This window comes from Podarcis erhardii (assembly GCF_964252035.2).
Source record: "Podarcis erhardii genome assembly, chromosome: 2".
Lineage (NCBI taxonomy): Eukaryota > Metazoa > Chordata > Lepidosauria > Squamata > Lacertidae > Podarcis > Podarcis erhardii.
The window spans coordinates 107,373,031-107,400,737 of NC_138498.1; the positions used below are offsets into that span (position 1 = coordinate 107,373,031).

A 27,707-nucleotide genomic window follows, 5' to 3' on the forward strand; every position below is an offset into this window, starting at 1 on the left:
GCTGGTGTGTTTGGGTGTAAACTTTGTCAAGGACCCGAGGGTTTGGATAGGACCCAAGAGGATGTTACTGATAAATTTGAGTGCTATAGGAGAAATTGACAGAAGCTGAAGGGGATCTAGCAAACCCCACCCTAAAATAGCACGGGAGACTTTGGAGCAGGCTAGCCAAGGCTCTGGATGTATTCTTGAAATACAAGCAGGTGAGCCCAGACTCCTAGGACAGAAAGGTCAATACTACTGGGAAGGTACTGTGGAACCTCGGGTTAAGTACTTAATTCGTTCCGAAGGTCTGTACTTAACCTGAAACTTTTCTTAACCTGAAGCACCACCTTAGCTAATGGGGCCTCCTGCTGCTGCTGCCGCGCCGCCGGAGCACAATTTCTGTTCTCATCCTGAAGCAAAGTTCTTAACCTGAAGCACTATTTCTGGGTTAGCAGAGTCTGTAACCTGAAGCGTATGTAACCTGAAGCATATGTAACCCAAGGTACCACTGTATAATTGAAGTTTGGTGGAGACAACTCTCTGATCAGATTAGATCAGCTGGAGGATATAACTAATTCAAAAAGTATTGATGTAGCAGAAAAGAGGGGGAGATATGCTGTTTTTTTTTTAAGTGTACCGCCTTCAGGGAAAGATGAGCAGGGTAGCCTGTAAAGAGGAACTGGTAAAAAAAAATTCGAGAGAAAGAAATAAAAGCCACATTGTGGCTTTCAAAGCCCACTGAACCAAGGAAAGGATGGGGATGGTGAAACAAATTACAAGGAAACGTTTCAAGGAAGCAAGACTTTAATTGACTTCAACTGCTCCGATATCAGCTAGGCTTCAAGCTCTACTAATCAGGGAATTGCCCAACAAATTTCTGCCAGACCTTGCTGACAAAAACTTCCGCTTCCAGAAGGTGGAGGAATGAATTAGGGGGGTTGACTGTCCTTGATCTGAATTAATAGGGAAGAGTTAGTCAACGAGATGGGAGTGGCAGGAAATTTGGGGGGGAAAGTGGCCGCAAGTAATGATGGAACTCGTTTTGTGAAAAGTCAAAGCTAAGGATCAAATGTGTACCTTGGATTTCGGGAAAGCTGATTTTGTTTTTAACAAGTTCAGGAAAATACGACATAGGATTTGAGTGCCAATGTGGTGTAGTGGTCAGAGTGTCAGACTAAGACCTGGGAGACCAGGGTTCAAATCCCCACTTGGCCATGAAGATCACTGGGAAATCTTGGGCCTACTTCACAGGGTTGTAAGAACAGGGTTGAGCTCCTTAGAGAAAAAAGGCGGATATAAATGCAATAAATAAATTCCACAGCTAGATATACTGAGAGGGAAAGGATTCAAAGTTGGGCGACATCTTCTGGAGGAGGAGTTACCAAAGGCACAATCTCAAACCATTCCAATGAGAGAGAATGGCGAGACATCTAAGAAAGCCAGGGTGGCCCCCGCAGCTTAATGAGGAGCTGGAAATAGAGAGCACATGTTTGAGAAGTGTAAGGAACGACAGGTAACCAAGTAACCAGGTGAAAAGCCTGGCCTGTAGGGCCAGTGTCAGGAAAGCTAAAAGCTCAGAACTAGCAGAGACTGGTAAACAATGGGAAGAGCAATGGAAAACAGCTGTTTTCATGTGCATTTGGAGCAATGGTTCAATTCCTGCTGCTCAGTATGGATGGTGAAATTTGAACAGAGCTGCTCAACTCTTTTTCCCTGTCATCTCCCTTAAGGGAACCTCTGTCTAATCGTCAAGAGAAGATGTAATAATTTATGCCAGAGGAAAAAAACAGGGGCAGGTAGCCCTGCTCTCTTTTCATTGGAAGTCTTGCATTTTTATAAAATTGTTAATAAAATTGTTACAGAGTTTAGATAAATTAGATAAGTTTTTTATAGCACCTTTTTGTTTTGTTAAAAGTTTATTTTAGAATTTTGTGCAGCCTATGTATTTGACAGGGACACAGGTGGCGCTGTGGGTTAAACCACAGAGCCTAGGACTTGCTGATCAGAAGGTCGGCGGTTTGAATCCCCGTGAGGATGTGAGCTCCCGTTCCTCAGTCCCTGCTCCTGCCAACCTAGCAGTTTGAAAGCATGTCAAAGTGCAAGTAGATAAACAGGTACCGCTCCGGCGGGAAGGTAAATGGAGTTTCTGTGCGCTGCTCTGGTTCGCCAGAAGTGGCTTAGTCATGCTGGCCACATGACCCGGAAGCTGTACGCCGGCTCCCTCGGCCAATAAAGTGAGATGAACGCCACAACCCCAGTCTCGGCCACGACTGGACCTAATGGTCAGGGGTCCCTTTACCTTTACCTATGTATGTGACTGTCTTCTTGTCCCCGATCTGACAGAGCAGGTTTCAAGTCTCCTCTGAACTAAGGTGTGAGTGGGTGTTTATCCTAAGGTGTTTGGGAGGGTTGTACACCTTGTACATGCAGAGTCCCTCTGTGCCTTTGATATCCTGGCAAATGTTTAAAATTCCTCCAGTATACTACTCCTTTCGAGGTAGCCTGCTTCGAGAAAGTCCTCTGAGACAAGGTTGGAAGAGCTGGGTATATTTAGCATACAGGAGACTGGCGGACACTACAGCATTCTTCAAATACAGTGGTACCTCTGGTTAAGAACTTAATTCATTCTACACGTCTGTTCTTTACCTGAAACTGTTCTTAACCTGAGGTCCCACTTTAGCTAATGGGGCCTCCTGCACCACCACCTCACAATTTCTGTTCTCATCCTGAAGCAAAGTTCTTAACCCAAGGTAATATTTCTGGGTTAGCGGAGTCTGTAACCTGAAGCATCTGTAACCCGAGGTACCACTGTATTTGAAGTGCTGTTGCATAGATAACGTCAAAGACTTGTTCTCTGATGTCTTAATGGGCAAAACTGGATCTCAGTGTGATTAAGGTAGAGAGGTGTTTTGGTGGTAAACAGAGAAAAACATCTGGAATAGCAATTTGATCACACACCTTTCCTAAGCTGCTGGGATCTCGACCTGCACTTCGCCAGGTTTCCTGCTATGCATGTTTTTACTCAGAAGTCCACCCCACTCGGGTCAGCATGCAGAGGATTGGGAGCCTCAAGCAGGTGCAGAAAAGCTCTCTTTAAAAGAGTAAAAAGCAATTATTATCATTATTTGTTTCGAACATATTCTGAGGATCTCATCTGCGTTGCAATAGGAAAGGATGTTCCGATGCGAATTCCTCCTTGCGTGCATTGTAGCATAAACCGAGATGTTTAAATCAAATGTGCTTCCTTATCTCATATACTTTTATTTATTTATATTTATCGTGGAAGGAGAATAAGAGCAAATTAACAAAGCGCTCCACTCCACCCCGCCTCGTCTTCCATAGTACCCTAATATTGACCTTAGGGGCTGCAGCTCATGGTTTTACAAACCGTAGCAGATAAAAACTAAATGACTCCTGGAGAAGGGGACACCCCCCCCAACTTTTTAACACACCCCCCCCCCGCGATAAAATTCCTCTCCGAGGCCCTGCCTGTACCATCCCTAAATCAGGTAGCCCAGAGCGCCGCGGTGTGTGAGCGTGCGTGCTCTTGCGCTCTTGCGCTGCGTATTTATGAATGGAGCGGCGGCGCTGCCTTCTCCCCCATCCAGCCCCGTTTCACTTCGGTTTAATCCCGTCGCCAGGCAGCTCCCGCCTCCCGAGCCTCGGATTGGCTTCGTGCGGGCTCCAGCTCCGCCCTCTCGCGGTGACATCGCCGGCGGTTGGAGGGCGAGCGCGCACAGAGCAGGGGAGGAGAAGGCGGAGAGGGGCGCGACGACGGACGCCTTTCCCCCATCTCGGCTGGCGGCGGCGGCGGCGGGGCGCGGAGGACCCGAGGGAGCCGCTGCCGCGCACTCAGCTCGCGAAGCGGGACAGCCCCGGCGGAACCGCCACCGCAGGTCCCTCCATGTAAGTAAGGAGGGCGTCTCGGGACTGCGCCGGCCGGGGACAGATTGGAGACGGATGAATGGGTGGCTGGCGGCGGCGGCGGCGTTGTCTGTCTCCCTGGCTGCAGCCGTGCGCCTTTCTCTGCCTGCTGCGCCCGCGCCCCTCTACCGCTGCTGAGCATGCATGCTCGCCCGGGGGCGGGTAGGGAGGTCGGCGTGGATCTCGACCTGCACCCCGTCAGATCTGCTCTGTGTGAGCCTTGGCTGCCTGCATTTGCCCGTGCGATTTACTTCTCCTTTTCCTTCCTGGCGTTGCGCGTGTGCCTTGCCTGCCGCTCACTCCGCAGCACATCATCTCGGCACTTGGCCGTTTCTCTGCACCTGCTTGAGGCTCCCAGTCCTCGGCATGCTGGCCCGAGGGGGAGGAGTGTAAACATGCATAGCAGGATCAGCGTTGTGCAATCCTTCCTCTCTCTCTCTCTCTTTTTCCAGAAGGGATCTGCATAATCGCCTGTGCGAATGTGTGTCCGGTGCGTGGAGAGGGTGTATGAATGGCTCGAACCCGTATGAATAGGTGCACAGGTGTGCCTGAGTCGCTGCGGCCATTGTCTGCGCAACGCTCTGCACTTCTGCCTGTGTGCGATTGTATCTGACCCATGCACATACTTGCGCACTGTGCATGCCTTGGAGCGGGATGCCATGTCTGGAACCGCTGCATAAAAAGTGGCACATGTCTTTCTTTGCCTCTCTGCACCTGGGGAGGAGAGACACGTTGCCAAATATGCCGGCCTCTGCCCTGGCTCTCTGTCTGTACAGAGAAAAAAGATAAATGATGCATGTCTGAGTGAACAAATGGGCATAGATCTTGCTCTTCCCTGTGCATTGATGTGCGCTTATCTCCAAGCAAATGTACATGTGTCAAGCCATGATGATGCTAAGCGTGTGGTTATCACTGTCACCTGCCTGCATCTGTCTATGATGTTATGCAATTGTTTTGTAGGCATGAACCTGTCTCTATCGGTAGGTCTATTGTAGTTCTTCCATGTGAAGGTACAAGTGCATATGTGAAGCTACCCGTGTGGCTGTCTCTTTGCCTACTTGTTGAACGTATTTGTTTCTGTTGGTGCCTGTTTCCATGTAGCGGTTGTCCTCATATGGTTGAATTTAGGATCTTTCCAAATGATTCTTTAACGCTCTACCTTTGCAAAGCTCTAACCCATGCATATGGACATACATACATTATATATATATATATATATATATATATATATATATATATATATATATCCTTTTAATACCTGTTGTGGAACGGTGTTGTGGAACAAGTGGGGGGGGCGACACTTGTTGTAAAAGGGAGAGCTGAGAAAGTGGAAATTTTTAAAATGAATATATAAAAACTACCAATAATAAGGGAGGGGAGCCCATTTAGTCTCTTTGGGCAAGCCAGCCTTTTCCAACCAAGTATTGCTTCTTTTTTTATTCATTTCCTCAAAATTCAAATCACACTACTTTGGGTGTTTGGTGAAAACAGGATTCTTCCACTTTGTAGCATTATTATGGATAATCTGCTGTAATTGCACACTCATCATGGGCACTGATTGGACTGTGCTGATGTCGTGTTTTCTCCTTACACACACACACACACACACACTCCCCCACCATATACCATTTAAAAAACTCCTCTCACCTTCCTTTTCTGGGGGGGAAATAATAATTGCGTACCTGAGTTTTTTTTAATACCAGCACAGATGATTCATCCAGCGTGATTAAAAAATAATAAGAATCAGGCAGATTTCCAGTTGCTCCATTCCACTCGGTGCTTCCATTCATGGGCAGCCTGTTAGCCACTGCAGCAGCCTCCCTTTCTGCTTCCTCCGGATACAGGCAAACAGCACTTTTGCATTGTATTTCCCTGCAGTCACCCCTATCCACCACACTCCTACCCCTAAAGGGGAACATGCTGTCAGCAATTTCTGCTGCAAACAATTAGCACGAATGCTGCAGTTGGTGGGCAAATGCAAATGGGGCACGCGAGGGGTGTGTTGGTCTAGAATATTGCATTATCACTCTGTGTGTATCTGTGTAATGACCCCTATGCCTTGTTCTGTAGAGGGGTGTGCGCCTGTCTGTTTACATCCCTGCGATGATGGCATTTGCCTTGGGGTAGCGCTGAATCTCTTCCTGCCTGCCTCTTCTGCGTATGCAATGCTCCATTTACCAGATACAAAGCTTTCGATGGAGAGTTTATTGACGTCTCTGGCCTTCCCCCGTGGCTTGGTCTGAAAATACAGGGGGATCTGATGGGAAGCCTAAGACGTTGTTGAACTGCAACTCCGTTTTCACCCCGTTGTCCATGTTTACTGTGGCTCATGGAAGTGCAACATCATCTGGTGGGCCACAGGTTTCACATCCCTGGGATGGGGGTGCAGTAGAGTAGCTACAACACCGCCCAGAGTGGCTGGGGAAACTCAGCCAGATGGGCGGGGTATAAATAAATTATTATTATTATTATTATTACAAGGGAAGCTGAGTCTGTAGTTCCATGTTAAAGTCCTTGCGTTCTTCAATCCCCTGCAACTCCAGTTTCTTTCTTTTTTTAAAATGTCAGGCAGTAGGGTTCCGCCTGAGACCTTACAGAGCGGCTGCCATTCAGAGAAGCCAGGTCCTTGTCTCTTAACCTTGTAGCAGCTTGTAGGGTATGAATTTCCAGGCAGGCAGCAGCCGTGTTAGTCTGTTGGAGCAAAGCCAAACACAGAGTCCTGTGACACCTTCAAGACTGGCACCTTTTCCATCAGATGTCGCTGCCCACCTGCCAGTTCTTCATATGCAAAGCTGTCTTTAGTTGCCTGCAGTGCTGTTTAGCTAGAAAAAGAGGTGCTGGAACTCACCACGAACTCCTCTCTCGTTCTCTTATAGTGACAACCTCTCACCACCTGAGATGTGCCAGAACTGAGTTCCGGTGAGTTCTGGCTGGGGGGAAAAGAAGTTGTCTGGCTTGCCTTGTCTTTCTTACTTTACCTAATGTAAAGCCTGATGAAGCGGACTTTACTCCACGGTCGTTTATACCATAATAAAGCTTGTTAGTCTTTAAAGTGCTGCAATACTCTTGGTTAAAGGTAGCGTTGGTCAACTGGCAGCCTGAGATCCCAGTTTGTCCCCTCCGGCCCCCTGCAGCAAGATCTCTGACCCAGTGGTGTCTCTTTGCATTCCTTGGGCATGTGTACTGTTTTCTCCTTAACCTCTTCCTCCCAGGAGTGATCAACAGCAAAATTGAAAAGCGCTCTCTCTCTCTCTCTCTCTCTCTCTCTCTCTCACACACACACACACACACACACACACACACACAGGTTTGATCCAGAGAGTTACAGGGTTCTCCCCTTCTTATGCACCTCAACTGCTCTCTCTTATGTGAATGCCAAGAGATGTGCAAAGCAGTTGTAATTAACTATCACACAGAAGGAGAGAACTCTCTTGCCTTCGCCTGTGCCTTGGCTTGGCAGGACCAGGTGATTTAACACATTACATATCCCTCACCCTATGAGAGCATCCTGGATTTGCCTGCATCCTATGCAGGCTGCCTTCAAGCTGTCTCTGTCTCTGTTTTGCAGGAGGGATTCAAGCCAAAACGTAGATTTGTGCAATTAAAGCGAAGTAAACCACTCTTTTAGGGACGTGGGTGGCGCTGTGGGTTAAACCACAGAGTCTAGGACTTGCCGATCAGAAGGTTGGCGGTTCGAATCCCCGTGACGGGGTGAGCTCCCGCTGCTCGTTCCCTGCTCCTGCCCACCTAGCAGTTCGAAAACACGTCAAAGTGCAAGTAGGTAAATAGGTACCGCTCCGGCGGGAAGGTAAACGGTGTTTCCGTGCGCTGCTCTGGTTCGCCAGAAGCGGCTTAGTCATGTTGGCCACATGACCCGGAAGCTGTACGCCGGCTCCCTCAGCCAGTAAAGTGAGATAAGCGCCGCAACCCCAAAGTCGGTCACGACTGGACCTAATGGTCAGGGGTCCCTTTCCCTTTCCCTTTTAAACCACTCTTTCACCCTAGTACAACAAATCCATTTCCCCCAGACTTTTTGCACATGGACACAAGCACACGTTGGGAGAGACTGAGACATTTCTACTGTGCAATGGGAGTGGAACCAGTATGTTGGTCCTTCAGCACTTGCTCAAGTCAACATGGGACTAATAATAATAATAATAATAATAAATATGCTGACCACGGGTGTAGGCTTCAACTCCAGGCAGTTTTGTGAAGAGGAATCTGCAATTATACAACACTGACTCACGAACACCTTCCATGTTAAGCTCTGTAGGTGCTGCACTTGGCTTGCGGTTCAGAGTTGCATTTTGGCACTTAGCTATCTCAGCTGGATGATTCCGCACTTAGGTTGCCTGGGGCATAGTGCTGCCGTTTCTCCTGGTAGGAGGAAGTGTCATTCGGTGGCATCATGTGTCAATTCATCTAAATGCAGGCTGATGTAAAATGAGCTGTTAATGTTGCCGTTTTTAAGGATAGCCGTGAAGCAAATATTTCTGCCCAGGTGGGAGAAGCCTGGCTATATGATGAAGAGATGAGGAACGACTCACTAAAATCACCCCTGACTATTGACCATGCTAGCTAGACCTGGTTGGGAGTTGCAGTCCAACAAGAACATGTGGCAAAAAGTCCCGCATCCCTGTTATTAGAGGGCAGAGTGTCCCTCTAGAGTTTGGACATCATTGGTGTGGGTCTGGATCTGGCTGGAAAAGAGCTGGATCAGACCAATGTCCCATCTAGCTCAACATTCTGCTGTCACAGTGGACAACTAGGTGCCCTTGTGAAGCCCCCGAGCAGGAGAGGCGTGCAACAACATTCTCCCCACTTGTAAACCCCATCTTTGTTATTCAGAGGCATATTGCCTCCAACATGGCAGGTGGCGCTGTGGTCCAAACCACAGAGCCTAGGGCTTGCCGATCAGAAGGTCGGCTGTTGGAATCCCCACAGCGGGGTGAGCTCCCGTTGCTCGGTCCCTGCTCCTGCCTACCTAGCAGTTTGAAAGCACGTCAAAGTGCAAGTAGATAAATAGGTACCACTCTGGCGGGAAGGTAAATGGTGTTTCCATGTGCTGCTCTGGTTTGCCAGAAGTGGCTTAGTAATGCTGGCCACATGACCTGGAAAAACTGTCTGCGGACAAACGTCGGCTCCCTCGGCCTATAGAGCAAGATGAGCACACAACCCCAGAGTCGTCCACCACTGGACCTAATGGTTACTTTTACCTTTTATAGCAGGTAGCACATAGACATCATGGCTAGTAGCCATTGGTAGCCTTGTCTACTACATTGTTGCACGTCACCCCTATCTCTGAGTGGTGTGGATTCCCGGGATTTTGGGCATACTTACTCAGGGTCCCTTTTTGGGAACGAGGCACAGTGTGGCGTCTGTGGTGTCTTTATGATATGATGCAACCTGATGCTACAACGCAGGGCCTCCCAGCATTGACACTCCAAGAGAGTCTTGCTTCTCCCCTAGTGGTAGCCTTGGATTCAGAAAGACACCAGCTGTGGTTCTTGGCAGCTTGCTGGCTTTTGCAGACTGTAACCTTTCCCCCCTAAGCCACCTCACAGCCAGTTCTGAAACTCTGCTTTTGAACTCTGCTTTGGCTTTCCGAATGGCTCCTTACCTTTCCTTTGTTCTTCTTAATGGCTCGTCTCCCAGGCAATTTCCTGCCATGGGAAGCTGTCCTGGCTTATATTGTAATACTTGCTAAATCCTGTGCCTGGCATCCAGTTTTAACACTCCAAGCATTGATTAAATTCTAACATTTACTGAATCCAGGAATTTAGGGTGTCCAGCACTCAAAAACTCATAACAATATATTTTGGAAAGTTGTTTGTCTGTGCATTTGCACACCTCTTAAGATATTGTGGCTACATTTGAACATATTTCTTGTACGCATCAGTTTCATGTGGATACCTATTTATATTAACCTATATGTTTAACTAAGGATGACCGCACTTAGTTATTGCATGCTTAATGTGAGCTGATGGTTTTTTGTTGTTCATATATTATTTTTCTTTCTCTCATTTATTCATTTATTTATCTTCTGCTTTTCTTTCTCTCTCTCTGCCCCCCCCACCCCCCATTTGTTAAATTTTCAAATAACAAAGGGTATATTAATCAAATTTTCCATGGTGGTTCCTGAGATCAAGGAGCAGTTTTTTTGGTCTGGATTTGGATACCATTTTGTCCCAAGATGGCAGACTGAACCTTTCAAAAACTGCACTGCTTTTAACAATCGATTTCAAAATTTCACTGGTTTTGTTGTTTGTTTGTTTGTTTGTTTGAATTCCTCAGCACTTCCATCAATGAACATAGTGGATGCAGCTCCATCAATGAACAGCTGACCTGATTGTAGGTAGTGTGGAAAGGCAGTGACTCCAATCCTTGAAGTTCGCAGGCAGTTATATCAGTTTCACCAACTACCAGGAGCATGTGGGCACATTTAAAACTAGTGCGCCAGCTCCGCCTGTTCCTGGAGATGTCTGCTCTGGCCATGGTGACAGTTACACCCTGTTTGGACACAAGAGAGGGCCTTCTTGGCAACTGCTTTCCGATTGTGCAATGCCCTTCTATGACAGGATAGCCTGGCCCTCTCTCTCTGCTTTCCTTTTGCTGGCAGGAAAATACTCTCCCTGCCCCCTTGTTCTGACAGTCCTTTTGGCCACTAATTGTCTGTTGTGGCAGGGTCTTCAGGTATCCACACTTTTATTTTTCTTAAGTTATAAGTGTTCTCAGTGCTTTTAAATACTTATTCAGCTGCTTCCTAGTATTCATATTTCTTGTATATATTCTTAGTTATATCTGTTTTCATTTATGTCGTGAGCTGCCTCGGGGCCTCTTGCCTCTTTAACACCTGTGTTGTCCACCCAGAACCAGACAGCATATTAAAGAAAAACTCATGGTTCAGACCCCCTGAGGTACGGTGGAACCTCAGTTGTCGAATGTAATCCATTCTGGAAGACCGTTTGACTTCCGAAACGTTCGACAACTGAGGCACAATGGGTGGTCAGAAAATTCAGTTGAGAAAATTGAGAAACATGCCTCGGAAGCCGTTCGATTTCCGAGGTGCGTTTGAAAACAGAAGCAATTACAGTGGTACCTTGGGTTACAGATGCTTCAGGTTACAGACTTCACTAACCCAGAAATAGTACCTCAGGTTAAGAACTTTGCTTCAGGATGAGAACAGAAATTGCACAGCGGCAGTGGGAGGCCCCATTAGCTAAAGTGGTGTCTCAGGTTAAGAACAGTTTCAGGTTAAGAACAGACCTCCAGAACGAATTAAGTTCTTAACCCGAGATACCACTGTACTTCCAGGTTTTTGACATTCGAAAACTGAAATGTTTGGCTTCTGAGACACTTGAAAACCGAGGTTCCACTGTACCAGTTCAGAACTGCATGTTTTGAATGCTTCCCTGTGCTTTTAACAAACCTTTCTGCCCCCCTCATGGAAAGATAACATAGCACAGCCTTCACCAACCTAGTGCCTTCCAGATAGGTGTTTTGGACTACCAGTCGCATCAACCCCTTCATCATATGGCAAGGGTAGCCCAAGAACAGGCCCGCTGGTATCAGGCCAAGTGGCCCATCTTTCCCAGAGATGCCTCTGGGAAGCCAACAAGCCAACAAGCAAGACCTGAGCACAAGAGCCCCCTCCCCTCTTATTGTTTTCAGCAACGGATATTCAGATACTCTGACAATTGGAGAAGGATAAAGTAGCATCACCTTCCCTCTCCATCCCTAACATGCCAACTTTCCCAGGGAGGGTGAGAAGATATGACCTAAACCGGGAAGAGAACAGAGGTACAAATGTTCTCTTAAAAAAAAAAAAAAAAGAGGATGAACTTCCTAACCCCATTTGACTGGGTGAATGCTACAGAAATAAGATTTGACTTCCTCTCCCCGATGTGCTTCTGTCTGCTACAGTGAGCAGAGCAGTTTTCACTTCAGAAAACAGAGCCAAGAGGAACTTCAGGTGGCCTCACATGACTTGGGTGAATGTGGCTTTCCTCTGGAGGAAGGGAACAGCATTACGTAATTCTCTTCTCAAAATGTTTGCGAACAGTAGATCACATCCAGCGTTAAATCATACTTTGAGTAGGCGCTTGGGAATGAGTGGGTATGACTAATTTAGGTCCATTAATTTCAGTAGGTTTCCTCCGAGTACAACGTAGGCTGTATTATCCACTATATTTTTTAGAACACATTCAAAGCACATTCTTTCCCCTCGAAGAATTATGGGCACTGTAGTTTGTTAAGGGCAGCTGGGAATTGTAACCCTGTGAGGGGTAAATGACAGTGCCCAGAATTCTCTGAGGTAAAGACTGTACCTTAAATGTGCTTTTAAAGTATTAGTGTGTACACAGCCTCAGTTGGCTGCAACCCAGTAGATTTTATTGTGTTTTGACTGATAACCTAGAGCTCCTCCAGGCAACATGTTTGTTGAGCATTAATCCTGATTTGCTTGTGCGAAGCAGACATTAGAAAATGCCCAGTCTTTATTGATCTGATTTGTTTGCAGGGAGCCATTTTCACCTTGAATTGCTTGTGCAGCTTCCCTTTAATGTCTTTCCCATCACTTTCCTAACAGCAAAAAAGGCCAATCTTTAACAGGTGAGTTTATTGCTCCCAGAGTCATGGAACGTTTTAGTCCGTTTCAAGTGCGCAAACCCAAGTGCCTGCTATGCGATGGAAATCCCTCCTTGAAAAGACTGATATTCTGGAGGCAGCCCTTGTCTTCAGCACCAGGCATAAGGAGCAGAAGTAAACCAGAGGCCTTGTCCACACTTCCTCCTCCGCTCCCACCGCTTTCCCTCAGAGAAAGCTACTCTTTAGCACTCAGTCAGAGCAAATGGCAATTCGGGTTTTCTCCGGATTGACGTTTGCTCCGATTTAGCACTAAATGATGGGTTTTCCGTGGGAAAGGAGCGGGCGGAAGCAGAAAACCGCTCAGGGCACAGGGCAAGTGGGAATGTGGATGAGCCCAGAGTAAATCTTTCAAGGGAAATGGACACCCTCCCGCTTAGCCTCTCCAGAAACCTCCAAATGCTGCTCACTTTAAAGTTCGTTTGAACACGGTAACTCACGTCGCAGCACGAAGGCTAGGCCGTAAGTCAGCCTTTGCCAACTTAGATGTTGGCTGAGGAAAAGTTGCACTCCAAATCGTATCTAGAGGGCATCAGGTTGGAGAAGGCTGCTTTGAGGGTGTGTGTGTTTGTGTGTTGCGCATGAGTGTGCAAAAGTAGGGGCAAGCCTGGCCCCTTGGGAGATGGAGGTTGAGGCAGAGGAAGGAGCTGTGTTTTTGGTGTTGCAGGAGCTACAGCTGTTGTCATGGCGACAGCTGCAATGTTACCAAACAGGCTTAAAAGCCTGAGCAATATGCTGAAGGGCACAAAACTGAAGAGGAACTGGGAAGAGGGAGGGCGAGATGAGCTGAAGCAGAAGAAGCCCTTGTGTCTGGCCACTGCACCCCACCCCACCCCACTGCCCCCTCCTTGAAAGACTTTGCCAGGGGGAGCCAATATGGTGCCTCTCTCAAGGTGTTGCTGGATTATCAACTCCCATCAGCCCTAGACCCAGCAAGGCCCATGGTCAGTGATGATGAGAACTGGAGTCCAGAGACATCCAGAGGGAGGGCACTACATTGCAGACCCTTGGGCTAAGCCTTGGGGGGGATGACTCTGTAATCTGAATTCTGAGATCCCTGTGTAAATCAGTTAATTTTAAACTGAGCTGCTTCACCAAAGATGATATAAGAGCCTTCCTGCAAATTGGTGACCTCCAGATGTTTTAGACTGCATCAGTCCTGAGCACCAGCAATGGTTCCTGGGGCTGACGGAAAACAGTAGGCTGAAACATCTGGCTGGGGAAGGCTGTGGTGTCGCACATCTTGGGTTCCCGATCCCAGCTTTGTTGATGCTGAGCAGCTGAACAGTGTGAGAGCCTTCTGCCGGAGGGAGGCAGGTGAACTCTCTTCCTTCATATGCATGGGATGTGCAGAACCAAACTGAATATGTAACACTCCTGCAACACTCAGGTTGGCCCCTGTTTGCTCCCCTCCTAGGTAGTGCTTAGCTCCAGGAAGATTCAATAAACACACGAGACGTAACTGGCTGTGTTCTTAGATAAATAAGGTATACTATTCATGTATCAAATCATATATTTCGATGGAAGTAACTCATAAAGTTCAACAAACGAACAAAGCAGAAGACCCAGTGGATCAGATCTTTCTCTAGTCAGTTCACGTATCAGGTCCATCCATGTAATGGTGTCTATTCCACCTGTCTGTTCATAAGGTCCAAACAATCCACATGAAAGGTTGTAGCAGTTCCACAGAATCCTTTCACAGAGTCTACGACAAGAATTTCTGGAATATTGGCCTTGTTTCGCCGTCCTGGGCTTCATCAGTAGTTAAAGTTCGTATGTGATATTACAGGATAGTGGCTCTTATGGCATAGTAGTAGCTACTACAGTGGTACCTCTAGATACGAACAGGATCCGTTCCAGAGCCCTGTTCGTATCTAGAAGTAAACGTAACTAGCGACGGTGCGTCTGTGTACGCACGTGTCCCTTTTCGCTGCTTCTGCGCATGCGTGTGACGTCATTTTGAGCGTCTGCGCATGCGCAAGTGGCGAAACCCGGAAGTAACGCACTCCGTGCAACTCGAACGCGCTCAGCTCAAAGCGTCTTCAACCCGAGGTATGACTGTACTACTTTGCAGTCCTGTTCTAATGCCAATATCCCTGTTCTTCCTCTCTAGGCCCTGAGTTTGCTCCACCTGCCCGCCCCTCTGCTCTGGGACAGCTGGGCATAGGGCAGCCCAGAGGTTCAGCCCAATAAGAGCCATGCCCTTGGAAGAGGAGGAGCCCAGTTGGAAGAAACGAGCAGAAGATATCCGGGAGATCTATGAATTCCGGGAGGTGCTGGGCACGTGAGTCGTTGTTCGTTTGTTTATTGCATTTACATCCCACCTTTTTCACCAAGGAAAGCTTAAATTGGTGCTCGTGGTTCTCCCCCCCCCCCATTTAATCCCCACGACAACCCTGTGAGGTAGGTTAGGTTGATAGGCAGTGGCTGTCCCAAGGTCACCATCTTCAGCGATGAGTGGGGATTTGATCCTTGGTCTTCCAGGTCCTAGTCTGGCGCCCTAACCACTACACCACACAGCCATGTGGTTCTTAGGGATATCTTGGTGAGGGCTGCTCCTCTAAGGCAGGGGATTTACAGTACTTTATTTTCATGAAAACCTCAAGGCCCACCAACTTGAGCCAAGTTCAAAATAGCAGCTTGTTTTCTTCATTTTAGTTTTCTTCATTTTCGGGAAAAGGGTGCCTTTGTTGTTCTTTCTGTTACTAAACAATTGGAAGGACCCTTGTACACCTTCTGAAAATCTCCTAGCAGTAGATGCTGCCAGCTGATGTTCTAAGAGCTTGTTTTCTATCATCAAGATTCCAAGGCTGTTAGCCTAAGCTAATTGACCTTGTCTACATGAAACAGGAATTAAAAAATGCTTCAGAGTCACACTGGTTGCCATGGTTTACTGTGGTGGGAGTGAGTTTACCCTCCCCTGGGGCCTCATGCTTCTCCTCTGAAACAGCTGCAAGAAGGGGCTTGGAATATTTTGCGTCTGCTTTTTTAATTTTGTTAACCACATCTTGTGCAACAAACCTTAACTATGGCTTGTTTGAAAGCAGCCAACTTCATAAGCAATAGCTTATGAAGCTGTCTCGTTTCACCAAGCCATCGTTAAGATTAGCCACAGTTTAGGGTTCGAGCATAACAGTGACTGCGGTTAATTGAAATTAGAGGCCTCCATTCGTCTTCTCTTGGCTATGCTGGATGAGAAAGAGAGCACATGAAGAGAACAGGGAGTGTTAGGCTCGTTCTTGTCGAGATAAACCATGGCTTATAATGATATCTAAACACAACCACTTCCTTATATTTTGTGCTACACCCATGAGAGATAATAACCCTAGTATTGTTTATCTGATCAGTTTTTGAAAAATGTGTTAAGAGTCCATGAGGCTGCTGCTGCTTATTGATTTCTGCCTTGTGTTCCACTTGAGCAGGGGAAGCAGGCTGATAGCTCATTTCCTGTTTGGGGACTTCCTGCCTTGAGAACAGGGTGCCACACCAGCAGGGGCTCCTCTTCGGTTCTTAACTTCTCATGCCCCAGTAGGAGACTGTCTAAAATGTAGGAGCCAGGTTGTTATGTACTGAGTCAAATAGGATCCAAAAGGCAGCAGTCTGATTGGTCCTAGAACAATAGGATTCAGAATGCAGCAGTCTGATTGGTCCTAGAACAATGCAGCAGTATGATTGGTTGGCAGGAACCACCCAATCATGCTCCAGATTGAAGTGAATCCACAACCTGATTGGCTTACAGTAGAATTCCAGAATTAGCCAATCATGTGCAGCCCACTGTGTAAATAATGTATATAAAGCAGATACTTTGAGGGGACTTTCATTCATTCCTCCTCACCACTATGAGCTGAATAAAGAGCATGAAATCACTTTGCGACTCTGAGTATATTTCACAGGTGTAGGGTGAGATGCAGGGTCCAGGCTCCATTAGTGGCAAGCACCTTCTCCCCTGCCCCATCCTAAACTGCTAGGCACACTCCACCTTGAATTTGTACCAAGGCTGGGCCAACAGGTGGCAAATGTGCTTTGGAAACCTGTGGCCTCAAATATTAGCACAGGGCTCAGTCAATATTGACAGGAGACCTGGGCTGCTGCTGAAGTATGTGGCCAGTCAATAGTACCCTATTTTTTATTTTTTTGCAAGGAGGGGTTTTTACCTCAGGTAGCACATGCTCACAGGTACTACCTTAAGGTTTTCAAGGTTCAGGTCTGGCAAGTGGCGAGGGCTCTCTGTTAACTAGGTAGCTATTTTCAGCCTCTCCTTTCTCCAGTACCCTTGGATGCAAAGCAACTCAGCTATCTGTGCGTCTTCATGAGCAACAGCAGAATAAATGAATGAACTTTTCTGTTGGGCGAGAAACAAAGTGAAAGCCTTTTGCTCTCCCCACCCTGTCCCCCACTTCCTTATATGTGTCCATATTTTCTTCATACATGGCTGTGATATAAGGCAAGGATAGAAAGACTTCGTGCTTGAGAAATCTAATTGGGTGTGGATGTGTTTTATTTATTTTAAAGGCTTTTTAAATTGCTTTACGTTATATATTACATTATATCTATATCTATATCTATATCTATATCTATATCTATATCTATATCATCTATATATCTGTCTATGTCTATGTCTATATATGGATGGATAGATAGATATACAGTGGTGCCCCGCAAGACGAACGCCTCGCAAGACGGAAAACCCGCTAGACGAAAGGGTTTTCCGTTTTGGAGGCACTTCGCTAAACGAATTTCTCTATGGGGTTGCTTCGCAAGACGAAAAAATCTTGCGAGTTCCCGCGGTTTTTTTCCGCTCCCCCCCCCTTTCCTGAGCCGCTAAGCTGCTTATCAGCTGTTCCGCTGATAAGCCGCCTCTCAGCTGATCGCTAAAAGCCGCTAGACCGCTAATAGCGCTAATCCGCTAAGCCGTCAATGGGCTTGCTTCGCAAGACGAAAAAACCGCTAGACGAAGAGAATCGCGGAACGGATTAATTTCGTCTTGCGAGGCACCACTGTATGGCGTGTGCTGTGTATGCAGTTGTTGTTGTTGTTTAGTCGTTTAGTCGTGTCCGACTCTTCGTGACCCCATGGACGCCAGGCACTCCTGTCTTCCACTGCCTCCCGCAGTATGGTCAAACTCATGCTGGTAGCTTCAAGAACACTGTCCAACCACCTCGTCCTCTGTCGTCCCCTTCTCCTTGTGCCCTCCATCTTTCCCAACATCAGGGTCTTTTCCAGGGAGTCTTCTCTTCTCATGAGGTGGCCAAAGTATTGGAGCCTCAGCTTCAGGATCTGTCCTTCCAGTGAGCGCTCAGGGCTGATTTCCTTCAGAATGGAGAGGTTTGATCTTCTTGCAGTCCATGGGACTCTCAAGAGTCTCCTCCAGCACCATAATTCAAAAGCATCAATTCTTCGGCGATCGGCCTTCTTTATGGTCCAACTCTCACTTCCATACATCACTATCCAATCTTATGGGTCGGGGGAAACCCTGGGCAAAAAGGTAAGTCCTTTTATAAGATGTTCAAGGCAACTGGTGGTGGTGGTTCATATAGGGCAGAGGGAAGAACTTCAAGATCTACAAACCAGTGGCGGATGCAAGATGATGGCACAGGGCATCTTTGAATCAAGAGTTAAGGTGCCATAGAGCACACGCTTGATTCAGGAATTTGCTGTCAGGACCAGAACTGATGTCACTGTGTAGCTCACTTGGTTAGAGCGTGGTGTTGATAACACCAAGGTTGCAGGTTTGGTCCTTGTATGGGACAGCTGCGTATTCCTGCACTGCAGGGAGTTGGACTAAGTGAGACTCAAGTTCCCTTCCAGCTCAACAATTCTATGATCTCAGCCCTTTCTCCCTCTCTCTCTCCACAACTTCCCCGCTTCATAAAGGGCAATGAACCTCAGCCCTGTGGTCAAGGACTGTGTTTGACACCTCTGGTGGAGCTGCCTAGCAGCAAAGGAGCTCAGACTGACTGGCTTGCAAAGTAAAAGGAGGCCATCACCCGAGACTGGCTAAGACACCTAAGAGGGATTAATGTGTTAATTACAGAAAGGATTAGAAGGTGAGAACTCTCTCAGAAGTCACCATCCTCCAGTCTCTGGAGGAAAACTTCTCTGGTCCCTCACAATCCCTGTGGGGTTCTTCTCCTGCAGGCCTCCGTGTGACAAGTCACGCCACCCTCCCTAAGTTACCTGTTCAGATTACTGCTTCTGCGGACAGGCACCGTGTTTTATCTTGCGTCCATTTTAGTGCCAAATGACACATTCAGGTATCTTTAAGAGGAGGCTCAGTCTGTTTTGAAGGAAAAGTAGCCATGCAGGGTCCCAAAGCAGAATGTGCTCTCTCTCCAGATGGGGTTCCCCATCAAGCCTCTCCTTAAGAGGCCATCTTAAGCATCCTTTTTAATAAGTGTGGTTTGGACCTTATATGGAATTGGCACAGGCTGCCCTTTCTGCTCTGTCAGGTCAGTCAATAGAGCAAAATATTCCTGCATTGCAGGGGGTAATAAATAATAATAATAATAATAATAATAATAATAATAATAATAATAATAATAATAATAATTTTATTATTTGCACCCCGCCCATCTGGCTGGGTTTCCCCAGCCACTCTGGGCGGCTTCCAACAAAGATTAAAAAAAATTAAAATGTCACACATTAAAAACTTCCCTGAACAGGGCTTCCTTTAGATGTCTTCTGAATGTCAGGTAGTTGTTTATCTCTTTGACATCTGATGGGAGGGCGTTCCACAGGGCGGGCGCCACTACCAAGAAGGCCCTCTGCCTGGTTGCCTGTAGCTTTGCTTCTTGCAGTGAGGGAACCGCCAGAAGGCCCTCGGCGTTGGATCTCAGTGTCCGGGCACAACGATGGGGGTGGAGATGCTCCTTCAGGTATGCTGGGCCGAGGCCATTTAGGTTAGACTAGATGACTCTCGTGGTCCCTTCTAACTACAATTCTGTGATTCTGCCTCGTGCATTTCAAGGCCGTTTGACTCTAATGTATCACCTACCACCCCCTCTGTATACACATACATAAACACAGAGGAACCTCCTTCATACAAAGTCTAGAACATCTAGCACCATATTGGCAGCACTGACTGGCAGCAGCTTTTCAGGGTTTCAGGCAGGGGTCTCTCCCAGCCCTTACCTAGAGACACTAGTGGCTGATCCCGGGAAATGTTGCATGCAAAGCATCACATGCTCTACCCCTGATCTGCACTCCTAAGCACACACATGTGCCAGCTGAGGTCAGCCCTTCCCACCACATCTGATGGTGGGATTTAGTCCAGGAAAGCTTCTACCATCCTAAACTTGCTAATCTTTCAGGTGCCACAAAACTCTTCAGTTGCTTTTGCTGCAATGGGCACACAACAAATGCTTCAGGGTCACAACCTCCTTTTATGTACCTATCCCTAAATTAGATTAGCCAGCTCCTCAATATATTTTAGCAACCCTTTTTTTGGGGGGGGGTGCAGGGGGTACTCTCAGCCAGGATGATTTAAAAAGTGGTAAAATGCATTCTTAGGGAGAAATGATAATGCCGAATAATGGCAAGCAAAACAGCGGCATCAGATTTTTGTTATGTTTGTTAAATTAGCCAAGCTCCAGCGGGCGCGGGGGGGGGGGGGGAAGGGTGTTGACTTATTCTAATAGAGTCAGGAGGAAGTGGGAGTAGCCAGATTGGACAGCAGGTTTCGCAAGCCATCATATGAAGTGGCATAACTTTGTTTTTCACGAGAACATAGGAAGGGTCTGGTCTAGCATCCCGTTTCCCACAGTGGCCGGTCAGAGGCGCCTGGGAACCTCACAAGCATGGTGCGAGGGTAATAGCCTGCTCTTGAAGATGCTCCTCTAGCAACTTGGGGAAGGGCCATAGTTCAGGAGGTGGGGCATTTGCTTGTATGCAGAAGGTCCCAATTTTTATATACATATATATACATTTTTATTAGTTTTTTAAACATATCATTTCCAACAGTCATATAACATAACTTCTTATCTTATACAATGTTTTAGACTTCCGTCAACGCCTCTGATGATTTTTCATTCTTTATCGCTTATTCTGCATTTCTTAATTTCTCTATTACTCTTTATTATCATTAACTAATCATTCTCCTCATAGTCTTTCTTGCAACATTTCAAATAGTCCTCCTTACAAAACTTCTTGCAATCCTTCTAGCGTAATCTGTTCATTACTATTACTTTTCAAATAGCTTGTATATTTACTCCAGTCTTCTAAGAATCTCTGGTCACGCGGGTTTTGAATCCTTCCTGTTAATTTATCTAATTCTGCATAGTCCACAGAAAGTCCCAAATTCAACCCTTGACCAATCCAGGTAGGGCTGTGAGAGACTTTCGTTTGAAGTGGTGGGGAGCTGCAGCCAGTCTTTGTGTTGAGTTGGATGGGCAAATATGTACGTAACTGGTATCCAGGTCCTCCTCTGATTGTGTGGAGGCAGTAGGTACCTATCATGTGTACCCACCGATAGCCTTATCCTCCTATGAATTTTCCTGGCCCATAAAAAGCAGCTGGCAGGTGGAGATTCTCTGGCGGGGCAACAAGGCTCACTGGCATATGCCAAGTGGCATATGGTGCCATGGAGGGGAAGGGGGCTGCAGGTTGTGAGCTGTGTCTGTCCTCGCAGCAGTTGATTCCTCAGAACCTGCCTCTCCCCATCTCTCCTTGGCTCGGGCCCCGAGTGCCGCTTTGTACAGATAACAAACCCTTTCCTTCCTGGCCAGAGACGGAGCCCATTCGGCTCTGAAACTGTGCCATTTCCCCGTTCTCTTTTATCCCCTGCCCTAGATGGGGCTGAAAAGCCAAAGGGCTCTAATCGCAAGAACCGGTGATAAGCAGGGAGGGGAATATAGATAGTGCCCTTTGTTTGCCAGCTTGTGTTCTTATTCTGAAGGTGGCACAGCCAAGGCCAGCCAAGAAACCAGTATGGTGTGTGTGGGTGTGGGTGTGGGTGTTCATACACACCTGTGCAGTGGGACACCACCACAGAGATACAGGTTTTAGAAGCTCTCTGCTCAGGTAGAAGGGAACATGCCTCTTGTCTCCAGATCCTGTATCACTCCTTACCAGGAATCTGTGGAAATTCCTCCTATTGTAGCCCAATCCTCACCCTCCTGCTGCCCAGATTTCACTGAACTACGACTCCCAGGCAGCATGGACAGTGGCCAGGGTGCCAAGCTATGAATCCCTTTCTCTTTCTAATCCATCTGTAGATCCTGGAGGACTTGGCTCAGTTTGCTTTTACAGGGGTGCAACCTGCGTGGTTCTGCTTTTAAACTCACCCCCTCCCTTGCTGGAACACAGTGTGCCCAGTCTCTGTCTTCTTCCTACCTGGCGCTTCCTCCCAAATTCTTTACCCAGCGCGCCCTCCCTTCCTCCTCTCACCCCTTTCTTCCTGGCACATTCTCTCCTGCCAGCCCGGTCCCATCTCTCACATGCTCTCCTATAAATAGCTGAAATTCTGCAGGTTGCTGTGGTGACAGCGGCTGGGTGAGAGATCCAGCTGGGTGTGATGGGGAGGGCCTGGTGCTCGCAGGATGTCAGGTCAGAAGATGACAGGGGCCTTGCCCGCACACACCCACGCCCCCTCTGTGTTTATGGGTTGGCTTCACCCCATAGCTTTCGCTGTTTGGAGCTCCATCCATGCCGTATTCCTGTGCACGACATTGAAGTTGCTTAAAGTTCCTTATTTTGCGTGTGGCTTTAAAACATATCTCGATCAGAAAACGTAAGGAACTAGATGCCCCTGTGTGGCGATCACACAGGGCCCCCCGGGATGTTTGATGGTCTATTGACCCTGTGATTGTGTTCTTCGCTGCCACCAACCCATTTCTCACGGGGACACACGGAGTCCAGTCAGTTGGTAGCGTTAATAAATAATCAAGTTTATTTTATAGGCATGAACAAGCTTATGGTTTCAGTTAATTTTTCTTGGCAGTTTCTTAATATTAGTTCCTTAACTGTCTTATTCATTCCTAACAAGTTCAAACTGATTATCCCAACTAACTATCTATCTGACTCCACCTAACAATTCCTCTCACTCTCTCACCACACAACTAGACCAACCCACAGACTATTCCTCCCTCTTCCTTCTTCAACTCCCAACTCTCAACTGACTTTCACACAACTCCCCTTCTAACCCTAACTCCTCCTATCAGCTTCCACTGGCCAATCACATCACACTCATTTTAACCCTTTCCTTATGACCCACCTAGGAGGCAAACGGCACACCCTGAATTCCGAAATAAGCTTGGGTCTGCTGCATCGTGACGGGGGGCGGGGGGGGGGGGCGGATGACTCTTGAAGATCCGCAGTCATTTCCCCCAGCCAAAACACTTGACTTTATTTTTTTTAATTATAAAATTTTTATACTACAGTGGTACCTCTGGTTGCGAATGGGATCCGTTCCGGAGGCCCGTTCGCAACATGAAAAGAGCGCAACATGCAGCGGCCCCTCTGCGCATGCGCGGGTTGAAATTTGCTACTTCTGTGCATGTGTGTGACGTCATTTTTGCGCTTCTGCGCATGTGCGAGTAGCGAAACCCGGAAGTAACCCTTGCCAGTACTTCCGGGTCGCCGCGGGACATAACCTGAAAGAACGTAACATGAAGCAGACGTAACATGAGGTATGACTGTACCGTTCATCCGAAGATCTCTGGGCGGTACGCAGCATAAAGCCCGGATGAAAACGATAAATAAGGAAATGGGCATGTGTACCCCAATAATCACCTTTGGGCCACCCCTGTTGATAGACACCTGCATCTACTGGAGAGTGTCTTCTATGAAATGGCCTTGAAACCCCCAGGCCCTCTGAACTAGGGGACCTGCATACCTGGCTAAGAATGGGACACACCTGCTGGGCTGGGCTGGCCTGCTCCACCATCTCATTTCCCTGCCCTCCCCTTCTGTTTTCCAGAGGTGCCTTCTCCGAGGTGGTCCTGGCCGAAGAGAAGTCGACTCAGAAGCTGGTAGCCATCAAGTGCATCGCAAAGAAGGTGTTGGAAGGGAAGGAGAGCAGCATTGAGAATGAGATAGCTGTGCTACACAAGTGAGTGGTGCTCCCTCTCGTCCCCCATCCCTCCCTTTGAGAACAGCCACTGCTGGGTCAAACCAAAAGTCCTCCACTCTGGTCCAGTGACCCCGTCCAACAGTCCCTGGAAAGCGGAGCAAGGTGGAAACAGCCATCCCATCCCTGCTTACCCCCACATCCCCAGGGCTTGTTTGCGTGGCATTGAGATCAAAGCAGTGGCGCTTGCAGTAATCTACCTGAACCAGTGGGGTGGGGTGATAGACAGAAAGGCAACTTCTTCTTCCTCCTTCCTTCTTCCTGTTCTTTTAGTAGCTACATGTTGGTAGACCACATGACTTCCTCGCAGGCTCTGCTTCCTTCCTGCTCCTTCTCCAAGTGTCAATAGCAGTATGAGCTAGCAAGGGCTTATTAAATAGTGGGTGGACATAGCAGACGGCACAGAGATTTCTCCAAGTAGTCCTTTATAGGTACAGTGGTACCTCGGGTTACATACGCTTCAGGTTACAGACTCTGCTAACCCAGAAATAGTGCTTCAGGTTAAGAACTTTGCTTCAGGATGAGAACAGAAATTGTGCTCCGGCGTCACGGCAGCAGGAGGCCCCATTAGCTAAAGTGGTGCTTCAGGTTAAGAACAGTTTCAGGTTAAGAACGGACCTCTGGAACGAATTAAGTACTTAACCCGAGGTACTACTGTAAGCTGGAACTGAGCTGAACAGCAAACAGCTCAGCCGGCCTGCTTTTATAGGCAGCCGGCTGTCAACATTGTAACAACAACAACCCAGGTTTTCCTGCCTAAATTAACTGACGTGGACTTGAGTGAAAACTATATACACAATACCCCTGGTGGCCAGGGTGAGAACTTCAGTACATAACAGGGTTGGTGTTACTTTCTTGTCTGCAGCTCGGCCACGTGTAAAACCTATGCTTAGAATGGCTTTGTTCTGGATGTCATGCACAGCCATGCACATTTGCTTTGCTCTTGCAAAATGTATATACAGTGGTACCTGAGTTTTTGAACGTAATCCATTCTGGAAGACAGTTCGAGTTCTGAAACGTCTGAAAACTCAATACGAAAGCCTCAATTCGGAAAACTCAATACAGAAAGCCACGTGGCATGTTCGACTTCCGAGGTTTGTTTGAAAACCGAAGCATTTCCTTCCGGCGTTTACGGCATTCGAAAAGCGAAACGTTCGTCAGCGGAGAGATTCAAAAACCGAGCTACCACTGTATGTTCTGCAAAAACAATGAATGTTGGTATTGGGCTTGGAATTCAGGATCCCAAATTTTTCCATTAAAAAAAAAAGTAAGCAAGTTTCCAGCTGTTCTGGCTGCATAGGTAGGGTTGAAAAGGTATAGTTGCTGCCTGCTGAAAATAAAGAAGCCCAGTGAGACTGTGAGCCAAGTTTGTTGGCAAAAAATAAGGTGAGTGCTCATTTGAATGTGACCTCAATGCGAGTAGTTAATGCTGCGTGCCTTGGTTCGTGTGAGTTCAGCTGCAGAGAGGTCTGCGCATGAGTGCGCCCTAAGTGCAGGGAATCTCTCCACTCATACATCTGGCCTGCCAGCCTGATCACGTGTCAACAGCTCTTTGCATCATCTCCATGGGCGCATAATTTCCTACAACTGATATCTGTGCCTGGGATATCAGCCTTTCTGAAAATAGTGCTGGTTGGCACTGAACAGTGTCTCCTTGTGCCCAGAGAATGCCACGTTTTCGTTCCTGTGACTCTCTCATGTCCAGCGAGGGCAACTAATCTATGACCTCTGTCACGAGCACTGGAGAGGGAAATTCTGGAGAAGTGGCTGCCACATCTGGAGTCTCCATTACAGAGTTGGAACCTGCACTTCCCATCCTCTGAGTACAGGGGTGGAGAACCAAGTACAGTGGTACCTCTGGTTAAGAACTTAATTTGTTCTGGAGGTCCATTCTTAACCTTAAACTGTTCTGAACCTAAAACACCACTTTAGTTAATGGGGCCTCCCACTGCAGCCACGTCGTTGCTGCTCGATTTCTGTTCTCATCCTGAAGCAAAGTTCTTAACCCGAGGTACTATTTCTGGGTTAGCGGAGTCTGTAACCTGAAGCGTACGTAACCCAAGGTACCACTGTACCCTCTACACGTGGCTGAACTCTGACGGCCATCATCCTTGACCATTTGCCATGCTGGCTGGAGTTGATGGGCATATAATGCAGGGCACGATGCTCGTGAGACCCCCCAGCTACCTGCCATTCTATTATTATATTATACATATACATGAGCACATACAAATTATATGCAAATTTGTGCCTTAGCAATAACCCTGGGCCACAGGGATTCTGGGTCCAAAGCTATGACTTCTGGGGTGTCAGGTCCAACAAAACGAAGGCAGGTTTTCCCAACCAGCCCAACATCAATGACCATAATGTGGACCACTGAAACTGGGAAGTGGGACGCTCACTCAAAGGAAGTACAGTGGTACCTCGGGTTACATACGCTTCAGGTTACAGACTCCGCTAACCCAGAAATAGTACATCGGGTTAAGAACGTTGATTCAGGATGAGAATAGAAATCATGCTCCGGTGGCGCGGCGGCAGCAGGAGGCCCTATTAGCTAAAGTGGTCTTCAGGTTAAGAACAGTTTCAGGTTAAGTACAGACCTCCGGAACAAATTAAGTACTTAACCTGAGGTACCACTGTATTTTTCAGGAACTAGTGAGTGATTTCTCAAGGAACCCGTTTCAATAGTGACTCTTCTGCTTAAGGCAGAAGGGTAGGGAAGAGGTGAGGTTAAAGGAAAGAGCTTCTGTACACATAAAAAGTGACCATCTGTCTCCTACTAATGAAAATCAGCTCTAGAATATGATCTGGGTGTTAAGGTTGCTTCCAGAGTTAGCCTGGAATTGCTACCCTTTGTTCATTCGCTTTTTACGGAGGATCCAGATGACATCATTCCCCAATTATTGCAGTCCCATGGCTTTCTTTCTTTCTTTTTTTCAGAGTTGTTTTGTTTTTAAATACAGTGGTGCCCCGCAAGACGGAAAACTCGCTAGACGAAAGAGTTTTCCATTTTGGAGGTACTTTGCAAAATGAATTTCCTATGGGCTTGCTTCGCAAGACGAAAATGTCTTGCGAGTTCCTGCGGGGTTTTTTTCCTCCCCCCCCCCTTTTTCTAAGCCGCTAAGCCGCTTATCCGCTAAGCCGCTAAAAGCCGCTAAACCGCTAATAGCGCTAAGCCGCTAAGCCGTCAATGGGCTTGCTTCACAAGACGAAAAAACTGCTAGACGAAGAGACCCGCGGAACGGATTCTTTTTTTCGTCTTGCGAGGCACCACTGTACTAGCACAAATATAGTGTATATATAGAGCAAAACCCCCAGCAACAGCCTGTCCAGTGCTGTTGAGCCTTTTTAGGGTGACTTTAATTTAAAGCTTTCTGCTGATCACTTCTGCTATTACATTCGCTACTTCCTCTTGAGCACGGCAGTGGGATCACTGATGACTTTCCCTTGTCCTTTAAAGGTAAAGGTAAAGAGACCCCTGACCATTAGGTCCAGTCATGGACAACTCTGGTGTTGCGGTGCTCATCTCACTTTATTGGCCGAGGGAGCCGGCGTACAGCTTCTGGGCCATGTGGCCAGCATGACTAAGCCGCTTCTGGCGAACCAGAGCAGCGCACAGAAACGCCATTTACCTTCCCGCCAGAGTGATACCTATTTATCTACTTGCACTTTGGCGTGCTTTCAAACTGCTAGGTGGGCAGGAGCAGGGACCGAGCAACGGGAGCTCACCCTGTCGCGGGGATTTGAACCGCTGACCTTCTGATTGCCAAGTCCTAGGCTCTGTGGTTTAACCCACAGCGCCACCCGCATCCCTTTCCTTTAATTGCTGCCTTAATGTTGGCTTCTGCCCCTGTGTCTGTGATGTTGGGAGGCTTCGATTACTGGTTTCCTTTAATTATTTTCCCATGGGTGGGATTCATCCAAGCTGTTGTGTGCAAGGAAAGAGGTCTGCTTGCACAACAGGAATCCCTGCCCCTCCTCCCCCTTTGTGCCCCCCCCCTAAAGCTGCTCTGTGGGGAGAACCCCTGAGTAGGTTTAGGGATTGCTTAGAATGGAGGGAATTCTTATTACACTAATGGACCTTGTTCTATGC

General features: G+C 47.5%; 1 protein-coding gene across 2 annotated transcripts in view; it reads left to right on the top strand.

Annotated features, from left to right (window-relative positions):
- The first annotated feature begins 3,728 nt into the window (after positions 1–3,728).
- Positions 3,729–27,707, top strand: part of CAMK1 (calcium/calmodulin dependent protein kinase I) — a 44,016-nt gene continuing 20,037 nt past the window's right edge. Inside the window, exons 1-4 of one of the 2 annotated variants that reach the window (XM_081853748.1) lie at positions 3,729–3,888; positions 6,783–6,825; positions 14,663–14,833; positions 23,465–23,596. In XM_081853748.1, the coding sequence (XP_081709874.1) occupies positions 14,748–14,833; positions 23,465–23,596 (218 nt within the window). In that variant the 5' untranslated portion in view covers positions 3,729–3,888; positions 6,783–6,825; positions 14,663–14,747. The remainder of the gene's footprint in view (positions 3,889–6,782; positions 6,826–14,662; positions 14,834–23,464; positions 23,597–27,707) is intronic. The other variant, XM_081853747.1, reaches the window with a different exon arrangement.